Source organism: Nipponia nippon, unplaced genomic scaffold (assembly GCF_047370975.1).
Source record: "Nipponia nippon isolate SJK-2023a ecotype South Korea unplaced genomic scaffold, ASM4737097v1 scaffold_3, whole genome shotgun sequence".
Classification (NCBI taxonomy): domain Eukaryota; kingdom Metazoa; phylum Chordata; class Aves; order Pelecaniformes; family Threskiornithidae; genus Nipponia; species Nipponia nippon.
The window spans coordinates 120584791-120607168 of NW_028262347.1; the positions used below are offsets into that span (position 1 = coordinate 120584791).

Here is a 22378-nt window from a genome sequence, read left to right on the forward strand (position 1 = left end):
ATAGGTCCTGCACCGCTATGACCTAAAATCAACTTGTGTAGTGCTTCGTGTGACGCTTTTGTATAAATAAAGTTATGTAAATTATAACCTTAACACTACAAAGAATGCACAAGGCCAAAAAATAGTTTGTCTGAGAAGGCATACTGATTTTGTGTAACTTGTCTACTCTTTCAGGCAGAATATAAAAGGGCTGTAACTACAAATCAATGGCATCGGCGGCTCGAATTCCCAAATGGGGAGACAATTGTTATGCATAATCCCAAGGTAACAGATTTTAGCAATTGGTTCTCACAGAATTCACTAGGGGTGAATGAGCAGATGGATGGAAGCACAAATTGAATGCAGTCTTAGTCTTGCTTGAAATGTACTTCTTGATTGTTTTGGATATGTGTGCATTAAAGATGATAAAGTTTATAGAATGCTGAACTCCTGCTTGCTTCAATGTGCTGTCAAGTGATTAATAGACAATGCTTTCTGAAACCCAGGAAGAATAAGGGTTTACATAGTAAATATTTTAACTCTGCATAACTGGCAGCAAATGGGAGGCAACTTGAATTAGTTTGACCTCAGACAGTCTGTACTAAATGGAGGGTAATTTAAATGAAGAGCTTTCATGTAGAGCAGAGCATTAATCTAACTGTAAGGTAATTAGTTTGTGTATCTAAGCCCTGAGAAGTCTTCCACTGCAACTATTTTTAGGCCATGAGAAGGTATAGCAAAAAAAGCCTTAGAGGTTATTCTAAATACTCTGCTAACAGTTAACAGTCTCTTGTGATTAAAACATGGACTTCAGCCTTATTGACCAATGCTGTTAACTGTTCACTTATCGGAGATGCAGTAATTAATAAATAAATAATCCAAGAGCCAGAAAGGATCGTGGTTGCTCGTACTTTAAGCACTTATTAATGCTGGTTAAGGAGTTCTGTCCAGTAAAAACCTAGAGAAGGAGTGCTTAAACCACTTGGTGTCATAAATATGAGTTCAGACTATACTGAGTCAGTGTAAGTCTTATAAACAGCCACGCTACTGAATTCCTCACTTTTTAGGGTTTCTGGGCTACTTTGAATGTTGTTGTTGTTATCCTTCCCTGAAAAGCACTGCTTTTTTTTTTTTTTTTCCCCCTCATGGTAGAGTAATTGTAAATAGGGGAAGTGTTCAGTTTCCTCATAGAAACAGTAGTCAGCTAAGGAAAAGTGGGTACTGGGGTGTAAGAAAGAGAAGCTTGAATAACGCTCGTTTGAGGACTTGAGCTTGTTAAGAATCACTGAGCAGGCCAGCTTCTTCAACTAGTGGGTACTTTTGTTTAAGTCATCTGATTGCTTTTCAAGTTAATGAGAATTGTCTGTGTTATTTTGGAATCTAGTTTTAGTGAAGCTGTCGCTGCTACAAGGAATAGCCCTAGGGTTTTCTAAGGCTTTTTTTTGCATATATGCTAATGAAAGAAAACAGGTGTCTCAGATGCGAGGTAAAGCAATCAAACAAAAAGTGTGTTAAACCATGCAATGCTTTCAGACTAACAATATGAATCATAAGGCTTTTTTGTGTTTGTAATTGGACAATGTATTCTTCTCAGGTCATAGTTCAGTTCCAACCTTCTGCCACACCAGATGAATGGGGAACCACTCAAGACGGTCAGGCAAGACCAAGGGTAGTAAAACGTGGAATTGATGATGACCATGATGAAATTCCTGATGGTATGTGATTACTGTACGTGAGTCTGCAGCTTAAGCAGTCAGTTCGTTTCTGTGTGAGAGTTGGACCCTAGTGGGTGGAGCGGCAATGCACTGTTCGTGCCTAGAGTCTAAAGATTAGAGTTGTTCCTGAGTGTATGCTGCTTGAAAGAGGTTATCGGGTTTTGGGTTTTTTTTTGTCAAAGGAGTCCTGTGGGCTGTGTTATATCCTGAACTAAGTTATGTAATAGGCTTTACAAAGCACGTATATCTTAACGTTGCTTGACTCTAAACTTCACCACTGCAGTACATATTGGTACTCTGAATTTTTTATTTTCTTTTTCTACAGGAGAAATGTCCCAAATTGACCATCTAGTATTTATGGTTCATGGCATAGGTCCTGTATGCGACTTGAGGTTTAGAAGCATTGTTGAATGTGGTAAGTTTTTTGCTTGTTTAATGAGTAGTCATAGTCTTAACTGTTTAAATGTGGGTGTCTAGCTCGTATTCAGATCAGCATGTCTTTTTTTAAAAAAAAAAAAGTCTCTAATGTTAAGAATTTTCTGGTAGGATTTTTTTCCTGATACATTTTCCAGAAGCAGAATCTGTTTTGTCAGACTTACAGCTTTAACTGTTGTTATTATTAGTCCTCAATATTAGACTTGCAGAGTGGTTTGGGTTTTAGGGTGTGTGGGGTGTGGTTTTTTTGTGGTGTGGGTGTATGTGATTGCTTTGTGTCGTTTGTGTGGGGTGGTTTTTTGTTTGCTTTTTTGTTTTTTTTAAATACACTCCAGCACAACTGTGTAAATTAAGAAGGCCATGTCTGGTCATGGAGTAAAAATGTATTCATTGTGAGATAAATAGAAGCTTGCTAGAAAATCTACTTTAAAAAAATATTTTCTTATAGTTGGAGGAGTAATACTTGCAAAGATTTTTCTATTTTGCAGTTTCCTTAATTTGTATTTTGACTATGTCTGAGATCGGAGGGAGCGGGGGGGAAGAATATTTGTAATTGTGTGTTACTTGTGTACTGCTGCTATCACACTTTCATTACTCTTCTTCTCTACAGTTGATGATTTTCGGACTGTTTCTCTGAAGTTGTTGCAGACTCACTTTAAGAAATCTTTAGAGGAACGTAAAGTGAGCAGGGTGGAATTCCTCCCAGTTCACTGGCATAGTTCTCTGCATGGGGATGCAACAGGTGTAGACAGGTGGGTATATTGTTTAATGTTGTGAACTTCACACAAGCCGCATCTTCACAGTTTTCATGAAGTGGATAAAAAGAGAAGTTAATATGCTCTTTAGACTAGATGAATAAATGTATGACTGGGTTACAAAAGAGAATCGCTTATTTTTTTTAATTAACATTTTGATGAGGAGTATAGGGAAAGCTGGAAAGAAGTGGAGTATTTTCTCATGTTTATTTTCATGGCACTGAGTGACAAGATACATATACACACACACACGCTTTTTCAATACTGCTTTTTCATGAAAGTGGCTAATGTGCTGATACATGATGATGAGTGAGTGTGCACAGATAGTGATTGTAAGTATGAGGTGGTGAGCATGGAGATGTGTTGTCCAGCAATAGGTATGTACAATTTAGCGTGGAGAGTCTTCTCTCCTGTTCCTTTCTGCAGTCTCATTGAGTCTGACCCTAGGAGATGTCAGTGTCCTCTTTCTGAGGAAGGCATTGAGCCCTCCGTCCAGTCCTAGAGTAGTACCTGAATTATGATTAGGCAGTTGAGCTAAGATTGTTTGTTTGAAACAAAGTATCTATATTTGGGTAGGAGTGTTACAGCATTTTAAAATCTATTTTGAAATCACTTCTTGGTACCTATCCCTTTGCCGTCACTTGACATTTCAAGCTGTTTTCTGTTGCTCAAAGATGGGGAAGTAGAAATTGTGAAGGTAGCAACCTGTACCACTTAGAGCACACACTGGTGTTCTCCAGACTGTTCTAGCTCAGTCAAGTCATGCTGCTTTCCTAGAGTCTCAGTCTTTTATTCTCATTTGAACACCACAGTATCACGAGGAATGAAGATCCTCATTCTGTTAATCAAACCAGGCAATGCTAACTAAGTAAGGCAGTCTCAGTTCTCTAGCAATTCCATTGCAGCTGTCTTAACTCCAGGCAGGCAGATGGCGACACCAAGCTTTTTCTCCAAAAAGAGGGTATTATGTTGCCTGTTACTTCAATTTCACCTTCAATTTTTATATGTGAGTTCTTTTTCTCTTCCACTTCTACCAATCCGCTCACAAAAGTTCCCTGTTGTTATATGAGAGCAGTGTTGGAACAGAGAAGAGATTATTTCAGGCATCCCTTCAGCCTGGAGAGAAAAAAGGGAGCTGTATCTTTCTCAAGTATGTACAATCAGCAGATAGCACTAACGTATGAATATGCAACAAGGCCAGAAGGCTGTATGGTTTTTTTAATGTCTGTAGGGACCATATCTGTAGTATTTATGCTGCAGTTCTACTACCTGTCATTTCAAAAGTTAACAAAGTTCTTATCTGGATTTCTTTAAAGGCATTCATGCTTCTAATGATTTTCTGTTACTAGGAACATAAAAAAAATCACTTTGCCGAGCATTGGACGCCTGCGCCACTTCACCAATGAAACGCTCCTTGACATACTGTTTTACAACAGCCCCACCTACTGTCAGACGATTGTGGATAAAGTGGGGATGGAAATGAATCGTTTGTATGCACTTTTCATGAGTCGCAACCCAGACTTCAAAGGAGGAGTCTCTGTGGCTGGGCACAGTTTAGGTAATTATCTAAGGAATTGATCTGGGATAAAACCATCATTGCTACACTAAGGGAAATGGAACCTTCATTAAGCATAAGGCTAAAATTAGCTGATAGGGCATGGCTGTCCTTCAGAATACTGCTGACTGAAAGTCAAACACTGCTCAATAGCTAAGTTTATAAAGCTTTGAGAGAAGGTTAGTACTTCATGGATGTGTACATTTCCTCATCTCCCCCCCACCCCTTCCTCCTCAGTTTCCTTCATGAAGACTTAGTGTCTAATTTGTGTTTAAAAGTTGGCAGGTTATCTGGTGTCTTGTTAGGTGGGTAACTTCTGTGTCTCAGAACCCCCACTTAGTAAAAGTGAAATAATTTTTTGGAACATAGAATAAGTGTTATAAAGACATATGACATACTGGTTTGGGTTGGTACTTTTCCTCCAGTTAGGCAAGCAGTCTAAGGTGGTTAAGGAAAGATAGTTTAATCATGGCAACTACATAAAACTATTTCACAGGAACAGGGGGAAAAAAAGGTTTTGCTTTTTGCTGAGAATGATCGTGTTCAAGTTAATATGTGGGTATTTTAGTTTTAATTCAGCCATCTTTTTAGATAAATCTATATGTTGCTATTACTATTGCATATAAATCTTGCTTAGGATTTGGGGACAGGAAAATCTGACATTTTTCCCAAGGCAACTTTAATTCCTGTTTCCAGGTTCCTTAATTCTGTTTGACATGTTGTCTAACCAGAAGGACTTAGCTTCCTCAGTAAATGCTGGACCGTTCTCTGGTGTTAATGGGACTGTAAAGGATGTGGCTGTTCAAGATAAACAGGTAATTTGCACGCTAGTCTTTCCAGGCAAATAGATCTGATATTGTCAGCAACTTTTTCTTAAGTTTTCAGAATTTATTAGCTGAAACAGTTGTGGGTTCTGATAGTACATTTTAACATGTTAATGGAAACGTGCAGTTTTGTGAATATTGTTAATTCTCAGGACAAGCTATTTGAATCTTTCTCAAGTTCCAAGTAGGCCAGTAATGGGTTTTGATCATGAAAATCAGCTTTGACCCTTGTGGACCCGTAACTTTGTCTTAACAGTATCTGAACGGTGGGGGAGATGCCTAAGAGGGAAAGAATCTGCCTGTGTTCAGGCTAGAAACAGTGACCGGTTGTTTCATGATCAAAAGGAGATATTTCTTAGTGTTGGAAACCTCAAGAAACCTTTTGCCTCTCTTAGTAATTTTTAAAAATATATTTTGGTGATCTATTATTAGTGGAAAATCTGTATCCTGCTTTACTAAAAATGGGCATAAATTTACAAAGCTTACATGATAATGTTTCTAAGAGAAAGTAATTAAACTTGTATTTACTTGCTGCACATTGGCTTTTCATTTAGATGATGTGGTTCTGTTTCCGTGCTGTTTTTTTAAGATGACTGAAGATACCAGTTCCTTGGGCTCCTCAATTACTACTTCTGGTGATGACCTGTGTGAGCCTGAAGTAGATGATGATGTTCCTACTTTGCAGAAGACTCTGGAAATGCTTAGTTTGTCAGAGTATGCAAGCACATTTGAAAAGGAGCGAATTGACATGGAGTCTCTGGTACAATAATGTTCTCTTGGCTTATGGGGATTGCCAGGGTATGGAGGTTTATGTTTGGGGTTTTTGTGGTTTTGTTAGTTTGGGGTTTGTTGTTGTTGTTGTTTGTTTGTTTGTTTTTTTTACGAGTTCAGTGTACCATGAGGCATGCAAGCATTGCAAAGGGGTAAGATAATTAATGTCTGACATGAAGACTAAGTGTTATGTGACTTTTTTTTTTCTTGTTTGCCCTCCCCAGTTATTTTAGGGCACTTTGTATCATGTCTTTTTAATATTTTTGTAATTTCTATAGCTTTATAAAATGTCTTATCTAATTCATAAGTCATTCCGAATAAGAAATGATATATGCTACTACAAAAGTTATAAAGTATGCTTTGATGTGTGGGGTTTTTTTTTTTTTTCAGCTGATGTGTACAGTCGATGACCTGAAGGAAATGGGGATACCTCTTGGACCGAGAAAGAAAATAGCTAATTTTGTAAAAGACAGAGCAGCCAAGCAGGTAAGTACGTTTTTCAGGAATGAAATAAGTTGTTAAGTAAATGTAACTGACTTCCTTGCTGTGGAGTAACTTCTGTTCTTTAACACAATTGTAACATCATGGATATATCAGAGGAATTTTGACAACTGTGAAATAAAGTTTTTTTTTTTCCTGCTTTTGAAACTTGTCTCAAAAGGAACAAAAGAAAGCAGTAGCAGAAAAGAAAGCAGTGCTGGCTGCCACACTCCAAACTCAAGAAGATGGCCAGAAAGCAAAAGAGACAGTTAGTTCTGTCTCCCCTTCAGAGTCTGGTCAGCTGCACTCAAAGAGGAAGCTTCCAGTTGGTGCATCCGTTTCTTCTGTGAACATTGACTATGAGTATTTTGAAGTTGGAACTGGCCAGGTGAGACTACATAGGTTTAAATGATTCGTTTGGAACAATGCTGTCCTTTTGCTTGGCTTCGGTTTTTTTTAATGTTGATGACTTTGTGCTACTTCCCTTGATTGGTGTACAAAAGTTATGTTTACGTAGAACTTTACCCTTTGGCGGGACGGAGGGCTAGGAGAGTGGGTTAGATTATTGAAAAGCAACCCTTATTATAACAAGGATGCCACTACAATACATTTTTTCTGTCAGCAGTGAGTGAGCTGTAAACATGGTTCTGTTCCAGAAGCAGAACTGTGTGAATGACATACTATTGAATGGTTCTGTGGCTTTAGATTTAACATGGTAGCCTAAATTGATCCATTTATGCTGTTATATTTAAGTTTTACCTCAAACTTAGCTTGAAAACCAAACCTCAAAGACTTCCTGTTTTAAATATATTTTTTTTTGTTTCGTACTTTCGAATTTTTTTAAGAAAAACTTCTTAATATTATAGTATTAGAATGTACCAGTACTGTAGTATTAGTATGGAAGAGGGCAATGCAGCTGAAGCTTTCTGAAGTACTGCGAGCATGCGGTTGATTTAATACACAAGTTGTTTTTTCCTGCCTAGCTAAGCATTATATTAACTAGCTGGCAGTTCTGAGAGATTATATATGTGATTTCTGTCCGGTAGGTTTCTGTGGTTTACAGTGCATTGGACTTTGAACCAGATATTTTCTTTGCTCTTGGTTCTCCTATTGGTGTGTTCCTTACTGTGAGAGGTGTGGAGAAGATTGATGAAAACTACAGGCTTCCTACCTGCAAGGGTTTCTTCAATATCTATCATCCAGTGAGTAAGCGGTACTTTTGAGATTTGATTTTAGTTGATGCAGATGACAACAATGCAGAACACTAAGTTTTAACCTCTAAGCATTACACCTCCTGTTCCCCTACATCCATTTCCCAAAACACCCTTTTAAAAAAAATGACCCAGCTGAAATATGTATTGCAAATATTTGTGATCTTTTACTGCAAAAGTGAAGTAGAGCTGTTTATAGGTTCCCTACATAGCTTTCTAGGTATGGGTTGGCTTGATAATATTTGCCCTGTTCATTTTCAGAGCTTAAAGAACTTTTTTTCATTAAATTCAAGCCACTCTTTTTTATAAAGTGTTTGTATTTGAGCCATTTACAGGACTTTTCTGGGTTTCCAGTTTAGATTCTGGGAAATTTAGAAATCCTTAAAGGTTTTGCAGTGCATGCAGTACATTTGTCCTCTTCTGTCCCATCTTGTTTAACAGTTAAACAAGGACATGTTGGTAGAGATCACCAGAGTGCAAGAAAATTGTGCTGCTCTTTCAGTGTTGTGTTTCCTCTCAGAATCTCTGTCTGTAGGAGAACAAGACCTAATTAGTTAATGAACCTTCTTAATCTTATGATTAAACTAAATGGTTATGAACTGAGTCTCTGTAAACTGAAATAGAACAGAAATCAAAAATAGTTCTCTATTAATCATAAATAGGGATGTTTTTTCACTGAAATGTGATAATTAGAATAATTTCTAAGGTAACTAAATGTCAATGTGTTGTTTCTTAACAGCTTGATCCAGTAGCTTACAGGTTAGAACCAATGATCATTGAAGACATGGATTTAAAACCAGTTCTTATTCCACATCATAAAGGCAGAAAAAGACTTCATCTGGGTAAAAAGAAAACTTATTTCATATATGGATCTCATTCCTAATTTACTCATTTGCATTAGAATATTGTAAAATTTCAAGAGACTAGTCAGTGTCGCTGGATATCTAACTCCATGTTTTTCCTAAACATCAGAGGGGATTCTTCCCAGCCCCCTAAGTTGGGCATTCAGAGTTGCATTCAGATGTAAGAATTGTAATTCCTCCAGGTTTGAACTCCTAATTAACAAAATTCCATTTTAAAATTGCTGTACGTCGCTTGCTCACCTTAATTTCTAAGATGATGTGAAACAGAAGCTAAATTTACTGGTTTCTTTTACGTTGTTCCTAAGACCACCATGACATGTTTATCCAGTGTCTGCTCAGTATTGGAAACGTTGAGGAAAAAGGTTGTTCCATAGCCATTGGTGGGCAGGGAGTGGATTTTGTTTCTCATGAGTACACATCAGATCAAGGTGCTATACTTAAATTTTGCATACCTAATAAGGAAAATCAGTTTTGCTGTACAGTTGACAATATTACTGTTGTACAAGTTCACAGAGCCCTCCTGAAAGCCTGTCTTCAGGCGCTTGACGGAGAAATTCTGCAGCATCTATACTTCAGAATGGTACATTAGAATGAGTCTGTTTTCCTAGACTAGACAATGTACTTGTTAAGGAATGTTTTAGGTTACAACTCTCAAAAAGTGTGCATAGTAAAGGAGAAAAATCTGGTCTGTTGCTCTTTACTGTTTTTTTCTTTGATGTAGGTGAATGTTCCGTGGAATAGTCGTGAGCCCTGACCTAACAGACCCATGCGGTTCTAACCAGTTATTGTGACGAGATCTCCTTCATTCAGAGTTTCCCACCAGTATTGAATGGCAGCTTGGTTACTGGTGCCACAGTTACTGAGCTGTGGCAGAATTACAGGCTAGAGCTGTCTGGGAGTGCTTCTCCAAATTCATTACTGCTGCAAAAGACATTGGCAGCTCTTCTGGTCTCTTCTGCTGTGCTGGAATCTGAAACTAGTCTCTCTATAGTGTAGGACGTTAGGAGTGATTGTGGGTGGTGGTGGTGTTGAGGCATTGGCTGGTGTAGCTATTCTTGTGGACCCTTCCGGACTTGGAGGCTGTTAGACTGTTTCCTGTAGGTGTTTACTCGTTGACCTATTCAGTGAGAAATCAATCGTGTATTAATTACATTTCACCTAGTCTTTTTAAATGGAACAGAGAAGCAAGAAACACACGTTCATGATGTAGCAGGCCTGTTTCTCCTAATAATTGGAATGTTTGTTGAACAGGGTTTATAATTTTAAATTCTTCTACTATGGTGATTTTTTTTTTCCTGCCTTTTTCTTAGAGTTGAAAGACTCTCTCTCTCGTATGGGATCGGATCTGAAACAGGGTTTTATTAGCTCTTTGAAGAGTGCGTGGCAGACCCTTAACGAATTTGCACGTGCTCATACATCTTCAACTCAGCTACAAGCAGAACTGGAGAAAGTAGCTAACCAAATTAAAGAGGAAGAAGAAAAGCAAGTGGTAGAAGGTATGTGGACACATTATTGGTTTTCGTATAACTTATCGATCTCAAATTAGTAGAAACTTGAATATCCTAGTGATTGCTTGCTATTAATTTTCCTGACCCTATTAAGGAGGCCTCTGTGCCTTTGGAGTATTTAACATGAAATGTAAGATCTACTGCTGCCTTTTTTTGTCTTTTAGGAAAGGAAAAGTTAACAGCTTTTGTTGAAGGATATTTTAGGCTTGAGTTTGTATAATCTTTCAACTTTCTGTTGGAAGGGTAGGTTTCTAGATCAGCTGTGTTTTCTTTCCTCTCAGGGCAAATTAATACAAATAAATATTTGTGAGATTTATTCCCTTCAGTAGTGTTCCGCTGAGTTTTTTGGGATGAGCTAAGAAGCATTAAGTATGTGCTCTAACAGAAGAAAATGCTGTTGAGGAAAATAAATTTAAGTCAGATATAAATATTAGCCCTAGTGATACCAAGGGCAGGCTTCCCAGCTGTGAATTATCTGTTGGTGTTTAGTGATGCTGGCTTTGTCTATACTTACAAAGACAAAACATTCCTCCTAGTTTAAATTGAGGATAGTGATTGACTCTATGCAAGGGGGATGTAAAAATATATTATTTCAGGTTATTCACTTGTGGAATGACTGGATCTGTCTGTGTATAAACAGTGGGGTTTGTTTTTAAAATTGCTCAGCGACTACTTTATATGAGCTATTCTTCAAATAAACTCTGTTTAAACTGTTATGAAAGAAATAAGCCTATAGTTCCAGTAACCTTCCTGAATTATGCAGTGGCGTGCTAGTTTGAGGCTGTTATCATTGTCCTATTGCAAGCACTTGGAAGTTATAGCAGGGAAAATGGGTGATATTTCTTGATTATAGTCAAGCAGGCTGTGCTTGAAAATAGTTCAAATCTTAAACTCTTTAATTTTAGCTGAAAAGATCACTGAAAGTCCAGACCCTCCCAAAGATGAAGACTTTTCAGTGAAGGTTGGAATGCTAAATGGAGGACGTCGTATTGACTATGTTCTACAAGAAAAACCAATAGAAAGCTTCAATGAATACCTTTTTGCTTTACAGAGTCATTTGTGCTACTGGTAAGGGGAAATATTTGTGATTCTATAAATGCCGCTTTTCTGATATAACTGTGTATCTTTAAGTGTTTGTAATGACATACCTACTATTTATCTTACTCCTGTTGTCTGTTATTTACCTGTGACCAATATGATAATAGCTGGAATCATGTTTCCTGTCTTGAGCATTTTTTAATGAAAACTCACATGATCTTTCTCAAAAATCATGCCCTAGTGTTTCACTTCAAGTACATTTTCACAAAAATAAACCCAGTTATTATATACACAGATATATTTTTCAGGCTACTGCTGATTTGAGAAGTTAAACATTGCAAAAGGACTGATAAATTATAAAGCTACCAGAATAGGATTTGTTCCAGTGGTTGATGTGTATGCATATGACTTAGGAGACCTGAGTTTTCTGGGTCTTTGTAATCTTTGAAATGTTTGGAGAAGGTGACTGTCAAGTTGGATACGAGGTCCTCATCACTTAATTCTGAAACGGCCTCTCGTTTGGAAAGACGTTGCCTTCCCACACAGGCGTACTGTAAAGATAAATCTGTTATGCTCTGGATGCTCAAGTGTTACATAATTGAGACGATTCAAATATTAAGGTAAACAGTATATATGACTGCCTAGGAGTGTCAGTCTCAAGGTGTCGCACCTAGATGTCACTATTAGCTAATCTCATTTCAAAATAAAATTCTGTGTTAGCACGAAGTAAACAAACCTATCGTCCTGTTTGCAATAAAGACGTTGCATACAGACCTCTTGAAGTCTGACACTCAAAACACACACCTTTCACTACAATCATTTGCAGAACAAGGAGAGCTCCAGGAGCGTTCTGACAACTGTGGTTTTTCAAATAAAACCATTCATGAAGGAATTGTATTAGACTACAATATGTAGTAAAACTTTATTACCTCTCCATGTTGGAATGAAATTGCTGGATATTGATGCTCTGCTGTCAAGGTTTAACAAATAGAAGATAGAAAAAAGGCGCAGTGGATCGTCCTGTAAATTTGGGTGTTTCTGATTTACAACTTGTGTACGGTGGTTGCTCATACACAGAACAATTTCTAGAACAAGAAGCGGAGTTTGGTGTCATCATGTAGTCAGAGCTGCAGTACACCATTGCCTCATCGGGATTTGTAAGCACTTAAAAAAAAAGTAAATCCATGTTTCAAATGGAGAGATATAATTCCATTTATAGGAACAGCAGTAACTATTGACCTGTTGTATTTGCCCTTATGAGTTGCTTGCTTTTTTCTTTTTTCGGGTGTGTCATTGTATTACTGTCATAAAATTAAGCACACATGAAAATACAGAAGACGTGGAATGGTAGAGCAAAGGATGTGTAAACTTTATTTGGCAACAGGACAGCACACCGTTAGGTGTAATAGACGAGCTGGGGTGTCAGTTGCTGAGCTGTGCAAAACGCTGTTGGTGAGGGAGGAGTGATAGTCTCTTGTTTTGAGTTTAGCAGGTGCCAGACAAGCGGTGCTCTACGCTATTTTTGAAGGTTTTGCTTTTCAATAGCTAATAATTTTTAGAAGTAGGCATTTTTCCAGAGGTTTAAAATATAGAATTGAAAGCATTACCTGAAGGGTCTTATTAAAGTCAGTATCACTTACATTGTTAAAGACCAGTAGCTGCTGGAGAAGGGATGCAGTGCTGATGTGCGCCAGCGCTGTTGAGCACGGAGCTCTGGCAGGGCTCCCCGAGCAGCCAGTGACCCAGTGGTGGCAGTGCCGTTTCGTGGGTAGAGTTGAAGGAAGGGGAGGTTTTTTCCACAAGGCGGCAGCCAATCATTGCCAGGTTTTTAAAACTTCCTACCCATAGCTTTTTTTTTCTGTCATTCAAGTAAGGAAGATAAGCATGATGATTAATGACCCAAATATGAGAGCGTGGTTGGTTTTGGTTTTTTTTCCTGTTTGGTGTTTTTTTGTTTGTTTGTTTGTTTTTTTGAGGGGGATGGTAGGGAAAGCCTTAAATAAAATGATCTGTGTGTTAGAGAACGGAGCTTCAGTGCTTATCCTTCTGCTTGCTTGTTTGCTTGCTCGTTTAATAGCGGAGACCATAAAGAAATGTGGTTACTATCTCTATGCTCAATTGTGGAAAATCTCTGTAGTCTCTTAGCTTGGTGCTCTGTAAATGATGTTCCTCACATTTGGAGGATCACAGTTCTGAGTGTCTAAATCTCCTTTACTGTCTCCCTATGTCGTTTCTTTTAAAAAGCCCAGGAAGCTACCCTTATCTAACAACTCCTGCAGCTTTGGAACTTTGTTAAAATTTGCCTGTTTGACTTGGTTATTCTTTACAGTGGTTGTAACTCTTTTGTATTGGTATTGTTTATGTGTGTTTAAGTAACACTTTATAGACAAATAAGAAAATTAAGTCTGTCTGTGTTAAATTTAAATTCAGATAGCCTGAAGCTTTGATTTTGGAAAGGGGGGGAAAACACCAACTTGGAAACATGGCACTTGAATTATATTAGTCTTTAAATTATTTGAGAACTTCCTTACTTTTGTGGTAAGGAAGAGGGGAAGACTATGGATATTTAATATAGTCTATTTACAAAGACATGCCAGCCAGTTAGGAGGGAAGAATTAGAATATTGCTGATAAAACTGGCAAGGCTGAGTTTCGACATTGGGTTGATAGATGCAGTGGAGCCAGTCAAGGAAGAAAGCCTTGACAAGTAGAATGTATTCTTGGTGGAATACATTCAGGAGCCCATCGCAGACAAAAAGTGATAGATTATTTGAGGAGATTTAAGCCAAGCAAGTAACATCAAAGAAGTGGATAGAGAAGGGGATTTCAAGTTGCAGCCATAGTAAGTTAGGGAGGAGAAAGTGGGGAAAAATGCAGTAGAAAAAGGTAAATGCATAGGCTAGGGCTGACAGCAGAAATAATCCAAAACTGATGAAGAGTTGTAGCTCAAAGGAAGTTGGTAGTGGTAAGGCCAGGTTCTGGAAAGATAAGGACTAGGGCAAACTTGTGCAAACGAAGTTGGGTAAATGTTTTAGAGAGCTGGAATGGGATGAAGTGTGGCTTACAAGAATTAGAACATAGACCATAACAAAATAACACCTTTTTTTTTTTTTTTTTTTTTTTTTTAATTCTTCATAGGGGATCTGAAGACACTGCCTTGCTGTTTCTCAAAGAAATATACAGGACTATGAATATCAATCCTGAGCAGCCACAGCACTGATGTATAAAAACATGAATTTGTAAGTTTGTTCTAGTATAACTTATGTACTTATATTAAATTCAGCTGCAACTTAGATGTCTTTACTTTCCCGTTTTCCTCTGAAGTTTAAATTATGAAGCAGGCAGCTGCAAAATGTCATTTTGATTGCAAAAACAATTTCTAGGCTTAAATGCAGGGGAAGTCTTTGAGTGCCTCCCCCCTTCATTCCCAAAAGATAGCTGATGTTAGGGTTTTTGATATGGGATAATAATTGCCAGTACAAATATGTCAAAAAATATGATCTGTCTTTATCATGTTTCTCCCCCAGTTCAGTTGTTCAGTGAATGTTCAAGCGTAGGAAAACTTGGTGACATTGCATATGATGAAACTTCATTTACAGTGCAGTAGATTAAAGAACATCAACGGTGTTCCAGTGTTGTAATGTGCATATTGTAGTATTGGTTGACCAATTGTGCACACGTATGCCAGGGAAGAAGTTGCTTCTCTCCTAAGAAGGTGTTAAACATTGATAGTGATAAATTACTGAATGAGACCTCTATATATGCCAGTATTTTATTATCTTTGTATTGCTTAAGAATTGCAGTAGAACAAGTTAAATGATCTAGCATGGAAGTTGGTTCGCTTTGAAAAGAAATTAAAACAATATAATTATCTCAGATCTGAAATGTACTTGGAGATACTTTTATTTTAAGAAGTATGTGTCCTAACTGAGGATCTGTGTTGTACTTGTTTGCATCACTGGATGTTGTAGAAAAGTCTATATTCTCTTTTGAGAGGCAAGGAGGAAGAAATCTGCACCTTGCCTTTTTGGAATCATACGCCAAGATAGTTTCTGATGTATTTCTCCATTTTTTCAGAAGAACCGATAATGTCAAGGTACATAAATACCCAGTATGAAGGGAAATACTTGATATTTCAGAGGAATATTCTAGATATCTTTAACGGCTGCCATACAGTTTCAGTAGTCTTTTGTAGCAGAATCCTTCTCATGGTCAGTTGATAACATTTCATTTGTTTTAAAAAAATGCTATAGCTGATCAAATGCATTCTTTTAAAGCATGGCCAAATAATAGAAAAAGGTGCTGTTTGGCTGCACAGCTCTGACAGTGGTTGTATCAGTTATCACAATGTGTTATGCAGAGACTCAAGTCATAGTTGGAGAATTTTTTCTCTGCTTTTATTTCTTTATGAATGCTTAAGGTGAAATCATATGAAGCTTATTGCTACAGAAATAACTTTCAGTCTTATTGGGGGGGACGGGATGGGATGTGATAATTTATCACCACAAAGCTAGAAGTGGGTTTGTTGCTTAGCTTCAGCAGACACTGGAGTAATTGTGTTTTTCATTGAGAACTACAGAGTCGGAGGATGGTTTAGGAGGATGTCATGCAACAAAGCACAATCAAGGATGTCTGTGTGATTGTTAAACCGTCAGGAATTGCTCAGAAATTCTCTCAGCACTTGCTTGACTGAACAGCATTTGAGACTAGGATTCAGATCCCAGAGGCTTAAACGGGAGGGCAATTGGGGCCCACTAGGATGCACTTAATGACAAGTGGTATCTTGGGAAGGTTGCATGCTACAAGACCAGGATCTTTTTTACATGACAAGAAATGTCTCTACAAGTGTCACAGTAGGGAAAAGCAAAATTCTCCCCCAGTGTTAGACAGTAGTCAGGTAGGGTTGGCGTGTGGGTTTTTTCTTTTTTTCTTTTCTTTTAAGACCTTCAAATGTGAAGGGTGGCAGTGTGAAGGTAATGGGTTATCCAGCAGTGCCTATGACAGCAACATCCATTTACCTATCTAGAGGTAGATTATCTGAAGAAACAACCTCTCTCTATTTGTGGGCTGCCCAAGGGAAACAGTAAATGCCAAAGGTAGCTCTGGGCTCCCTCTTCATGCTTTTCATGTTAATTGATTTGAATGCTGAGACCTGAGCACTACTTTGCTTTGACGTGCAGAGCTATCTCTTGCTGTCCAGTTTAATTTCATGGTGTCTGCTGTCAGCAGAGGGGAAGAGACAGGATCTACTAGCCTGCTTGCCTCTTCTCAGGAGTGTCGATCTTTATGGTGCTGTTGGCCAGTGCAGATCCCTTTAACTTCTTGGGGACTGTGGTAATTTTGCAGCAGATAAAAATTTAGCAGAGGAAAGCTAAGGGAGGAGCTGGATGTTCGGTTTTATCTCTGGTCTGAATTAGCTGATTAGTTTTCTTTTGGAGAGGTGGAGGGAGTTGGCCAAATGGTGCTCTTAAAAGTAGAAGAGGGACTAAGGTGGCCACTGTGCTTCACCATATGGAGGAGGAATTTTGAAAGCAAAGGAGAGGGTCATTGATGCACAGCATCTGCCGCATAGCATGTTTGTGTAGCGTGTAGTCTTGGGAGGTTTTTCTTGACATCTACTTGACATCTACTAGTAACTTCACTAAGTCAAGTCAGTAGCATTAACTGGCTTAGCTAAAATTACATATGAGAAGAATTCGTTGCACTTAAAATTGGTGAGTAGCTACTAATACGTGTTTGCTTCTACTCACTGATAAAATAGTGCAAATGGTATTAAAGCCTCTTGATTTCTGCTTCTATTTTGTATGAGTGACTTGATTTAGCTCTTCTAGATCATCTTGAAGCTCTTTGTGAACCAGTAATAGAGGGTTTCATGTAAACAATGTAAAGAAGTGCTTGGGGCAACTTTAACACATAAATTGGAAACTTCATTTCCTGTATCTGTTCAGGTAACTTGGTTGAAAGGAAACTGAAAATGCTAAGATGTTTTTAAATTACTCTTGCAAACGAGAATTTTGTCCTTCTTTAGTAAAGCATAGCCACCATTAGCATCTAATTCTTTTTTCGATTCACAGGAGTATCTTTCACTGTGTTGGTTAGAAGATTTGTTTAAGTCACTATATGCTCTCTATATATTATTCTTATTTTTACAGCTCTTTTTGAAGGGCCCCAGTGAGGGAGGAGAATGCACCAGCATATTAAAGCTTAGATGTATAAACTATCGCATCTCTATCTCCAGTAGAGTAGGATAATGTATTACCATAACTTAAAGAATCTAGTAGCTAATTAAAATGTATAGTGAATGACATCCTATGAACAGTTGTTGTGAGCTCTTTCTGTTTGTAAATGTAATTGCCAATTTGTGTCCACAAAAAAGTATATTTTAGGAGCTTATTGTATTAAAAAAATTGATTAAAAATGTGTATGGGTTTTTAGATCTTTGAGTCCTCTTGAAATGGAATGTTGGCATATTTAATTTTATTAGTACTACTGAAGAAATGGAAAACTCGATATATTTCACATTTCCCATATGTACATGTTTTGTTTTCTCTGCACAGCCATACCTGTTGCTCCGACAGACCTGGTGAAAAACGCTTTGAAGAACATCTAGTATTTTCATAGTTACAGATGACAGGATAAGCGTCAGACTTTTTTTTTTTCTGCCAGTCCAGAACTTGCTCAGATTCTACCTTCTTGTGTCACTTCAAGCAAACTTAAATTTTGAGATGATCAGCACTGTCATTCAAGAGATGGATGGAATGACACAATTGTGATCTTAAATCAGTTTAATTGTACAGTTGCCAAGTATAAAGTGATCGCCGAAGAAGTTTTTTTTGGCACGCAATTCATTACTTCTCTCCTTCAGCTATCCTGTCTCAGCTGGCTGTCAAACATGCTTTGCCTATCAAGGCAGCATGTCCTTATCAAAAAGGACTTGTTGAGAAACAGCAATAATCTGCTTTTCTCGACATGTTTGGTGGTCCACCTTTTAAAAATAAAATGTGAACTGTAGTTCTAACCAACTTTAATAGAGATTACACAAAACCGTTCATATTTACTAAAAACTAGCAACCAGAATCATTTTCTTACTATTGTAAGTGTGATGGAGATTATTTTATAAAGACCTTTATAAGCCTCTGTTAAGAGTTTTATTATGGGTTTTTTTTTAAGTAAAAATGAACCTTTGACTTTGAAAACGTTAGAAGTTTGTTACAGCTAGTTCAGTGTTCGCATCTCCTGAAATGAAGAACAATGTAAAATAACATTTTGGTCTGGTAATTAAGGTAATTTTAGTGAAACTAGGCTGCAATTGTGAGAACTCAAATACTTACCTTGACCTTGCAGTTTAATATCTCAAAACAGTTAATATAAATAGAGGAATCTGAAGCTTATGGGTGCTAGATAATAATCTAGGTCCAGACCTGCAATCCAGACTCCATTTTCATGTAGAGAAGTTGAGATGAGTTGGGTAGTATCAAATCCTTCGAATTCATGTCTCTGAATACTGAGCTTCTGTAGCTTTCCTCTGGCTTCAACTTATGTGCAAATTGTGGCTTTTCTTAATATTAGTGACTTAACCTTACTACTGACTATGTGCCTCTGTTATTGCAGTAAATGAATTTTGAAATGCAGTATGTTTTTTTTTTTTCTTGGTGTATGTAAAATACACATTATTGTGTATATATTTTGGTTATTATAATTAAAAATACCTTACTTCCAGCGGGTCTTTAGAGCAAGGTTTTGTATTTCATCACAGAAAATAGGTTGGAAGGGACCTCTGGGAGGTTACTTAGTCCAACTCCCGTGCTCAAGGCAGGAGTGGCTTAGGGCCTTGTTCAAGGATGGAGATCCTTCACCTCTCTGGGCCCTATCCTAATGTTTGACTATTATGATTGCACCTTTTTTTCTAACATACAATTGGAATTTCCCAGGTGGAGCTTGTGTCTGGTGCCTCTTGTCCTTCCTCTCTGCATCTTCAAGAATAATGTCTCTGAGGATAGATAGTTGAGGACAACATTAAGATTTTCCTGTTTGGCTTCTCCAGACTGAACACTTGCCTTAACATCTTCTTGCATGCCATGTGCTGTGACCCTGTAGTCATCTTGGGACTTTCCACAGGACTTGCTTTAGTTTATCAAAGTCCATCTTGTTCTGGGAGGCATGTCTACTGAAGAAAACTTTTTATCCAAAACAAACATATTTGTATCTTTGTAAATTAACCTCTGAGGACCAAGATTCCTAAGCTTTACAATCTGCTTTGTTAGCTAGAATACAAATAGTATATTAAAAAAACTAAACAAACAACAAAAACCCACGACCACTGGCCTCGTTTTCATCTTAAGCATCATAGAGTGGAAGGGTTTACACTTATATTTATCAACTCTGTGCAACACTGAATAAGCTGATGAATATGCTTAAATAGCTCCGATGGCATCTTGTTCACTTTCTTCTTTCACTGTAAAGCTGATGGGCTGTGATACAGCCCCCTGGGAGGGAACAGCAGCACCGAGGAACAGTGAAATTTTATGGGTGTGTGAGAAGTGTTGTTGCATGGGGGACCCTGGCTGGCAAGGAGCTTACTTTGCAGTGGAAGGATGCACAGGAGAATATTGTGGGTGAATGAGGACCGTCTGGAGTGGAGAAATTGTTTTGGGAATGTAGCATTAAAATCAGTCCTAATTATATACATAAAAATTTGACTGCAACTACAGTAACGAGCCATTCTTACGTCCTAAAAGCAAACGGAAGTTCAGACAGTAAGGAAGGAAAAATGACAGCATAACCAATGATTATATAAAACAAAGAAAAACTGTAAAACAAACAGAGTTTAAAGAGTGAATTTATATCTGCTACAGATGTATGTATTACCTCCCCAGCAGAAATCTTCCTAGCGTGCTGCAACAGCTTATTCGGCAGACCATGTACAGCACAGACTCTGATATTTGCTGCTGTAGGTTTGTTGTTGTTTTAATTTTTTTTTACTTTTCTAAATAGGAGTAGTAGGTATTATAATCCATAATTAGACAATGCTACTTAAACTTTAATTAAGTAATCCATATACAAAAATTTAAAGTTTTCCCTGCCATGTTTTCATCTGTGCTGAAGTGATCATAAACATTTTAAAAAAAGAGATTGTCCAGAAGATTTTTTTTTTTTCTTTTTAATCAAAATATCTGTGTAGCAGGACAGTGGCACAGGAGAAGGAGGGGAAATTGGTTCACCTGCCCCATGGTGCTGGGAATTATAACCGTTCTGTTGCCACTCTGATTCTGCCCTGGCTTTTCTTGTCATCTGCCCATGGCAATATGAAAGCGTCCTCAAAAAAAGCGTACTCCTTCAGACTTGCATCCCGGCCCTGGGGCCTCTACAGGAGAAAAGAAGCTTAGGGTGAAACGGTCTAAATTAACTTGATGAAAGCTAGATGGAGGCTGCAGAGCAGGCAGAAGTGGGGAAGGGCAACTGGGTGGTGTGCTGGGAGGGAAGTTCTTGGTTCCGCAGCGGTGTTGGTCCTTACAGCATTCACGTCAGTACTCTTTGGCGAGGGGTCTAGGATCCCCCTGCAAAATGTCGTTCTCTGTGGCTAATTTTAAGCTCTTCGGTGCGAAAGTGGAAGCTGAGACAGTTTCTTCAAACTGGGGTAAATGGAGAAAAAGTAGCCTGTTCTTTTCTGTCATCTACCCCTAGTGTCTTTTTAGCAATTTGGCTGTGGACTTTAACTTACTCAAGATTTTCAGGTGAGAGATGGGTAAATATTGGCTGTGTTCTGCAGCCCTGACCGTGTACCTACTGCTGCCGCAGGTGACGAGCCCAATGTGAAAATAGGGACTGCAGGCACGAGCGGTCCTGTGTTGAATGGAGTTGTGCTAGTAGGCTCCTGGAGGTATTCAGAAATACTGGAACCAGCACGGCGTGAGGTACAAAGTGATACTGGCACCATCTGCCTAACCCGAGAGCTCCTGGGGGGTAGTTGTACTCTTCAGTGTTCAAGACATCCTTCAGACAGGTCACCGCATCGTAGTTCGTGCTAAGAGAAAAGACTGCAAGTCACTCGTAGCAGATGGGTAAAAATGTGTGACTAATTCTTGCCGACAGAAGCCACCCGACAGGGTGCAAAGTAGAAGATTCATCTCACCCTGTGTAGCTCTGTGACTTTCCTAAAGACATTTTCTCTCCCTTCCTACTCCTGAAAACCTGCAGTGTTATTTGGGGACAGGTAGTCATCATTAAAGTCTTAAACAACATGCAGCTGCTCTAGGAAATGCTCCAATCACAGAAAACAGGTCACCTGTGCTGAGTGAGATGCTCTGACTGATGCCACCTGTGTCCTGGCCTGCCGGGGAGCACCTGGCTCCCTCCTTTCCGCAGCTGAGCTTGGCTGAGCTACTTGGATCGGGATTTCCTACAATTAACTCACATTCTCCGGAGGATCTTCTGAAGGCGATGCTTGTGTCCTGTGCTGCTCTGAGGTAGCCTGACTTTTGCTTTTATAATGGGACGCTATCTCTGTGCCCCGTCTAATGGGTGTCTGGAGAGATTGATGAAGATCTAAATAATTTTGACAAGATGCGGCGCTTTGTTTAGTGACCGCATTGAAAAGGAAATGCCTTCACTCTCCTGCGAGGAAACTGCTGTGCTGAATGGCATGGAATGCTTCTGGATAAGCATGTATGTACAGATCTGTAACATTGTCTTTATCTTATTTTTTATCTACAAATCTGTTTAAATTGCACATTTTTTTTGAAAATAAGTTCATTGAAGGATGAAAGGGCTCTGACTGACTTCTCTTTTCCACAAGCTCTTCATCCTCACAATATGACAGAGAACATGTGTAGGAATCAAAGGTTGTCGGTGAGTTCACCAAAGCCACAGAAGTGAAGGGCACGGACAGAGAAAGTGCATAGTGTGCAGAATAAATTGGAAAAAAAAAAACCAAACCAAACCTAGAAGAGTGAAAAACTAATTGGTTTTCACTAAAAGGTTACACCTTTCTGGATGCTCCTTTCAAATGCTAACGCAGACTCTGACGCAGTCTGGTTTTCCATTGAGGCCTTGTGTGGAAAATTAATTTTCAGGTGGAAATTTCTTATGAATGAGTTCCAAGGAAAAAATTGGAGCCTCTCTAAGAAATCCAGCACCTTTCGGAAAGATTTCCATTTGAACAAAATTGAAGCTTTCATTGGAAACTGGTTTGTTTTGAAAAACCTTTTAACCACTGCTCCTCTCCCGCTATTTCAGCAGCCCTTGC

The 22378-nt window shown here is 38.4% G+C and overlaps 1 protein-coding gene across 1 annotated transcript in view; it reads left to right on the forward strand.

Moving 5' to 3' along the window:
• The window catches only part of SEC23IP (SEC23 interacting protein), a 25791-nt gene extending 7027 nt beyond the window's left edge, over positions 1-18764 (forward strand). The window contains exons 5-19 of the mRNA XM_087768020.1: positions 175-264; positions 1574-1694; positions 2020-2109; positions 2740-2881; positions 4234-4442; positions 5136-5254; positions 5853-6023; positions 6425-6520; positions 6696-6902; positions 7561-7716; positions 8465-8567; positions 9899-10084; positions 11002-11164; positions 14272-14372; positions 17691-18764. Coding sequence (XP_087624146.1) covers positions 175-264; positions 1574-1694; positions 2020-2109; positions 2740-2881; positions 4234-4442; positions 5136-5254; positions 5853-6023; positions 6425-6520; positions 6696-6902; positions 7561-7716; positions 8465-8567; positions 9899-10084; positions 11002-11164; positions 14272-14353 — 1935 coding nt within the window. The 3' untranslated portion in view covers positions 14354-14372; positions 17691-18764. The remainder of the gene's footprint in view (positions 1-174; positions 265-1573; positions 1695-2019; positions 2110-2739; positions 2882-4233; positions 4443-5135; positions 5255-5852; positions 6024-6424; positions 6521-6695; positions 6903-7560; positions 7717-8464; positions 8568-9898; positions 10085-11001; positions 11165-14271; positions 14373-17690) is intronic.
• Positions 18765-22378: the final 3614 nt, after the last annotated feature.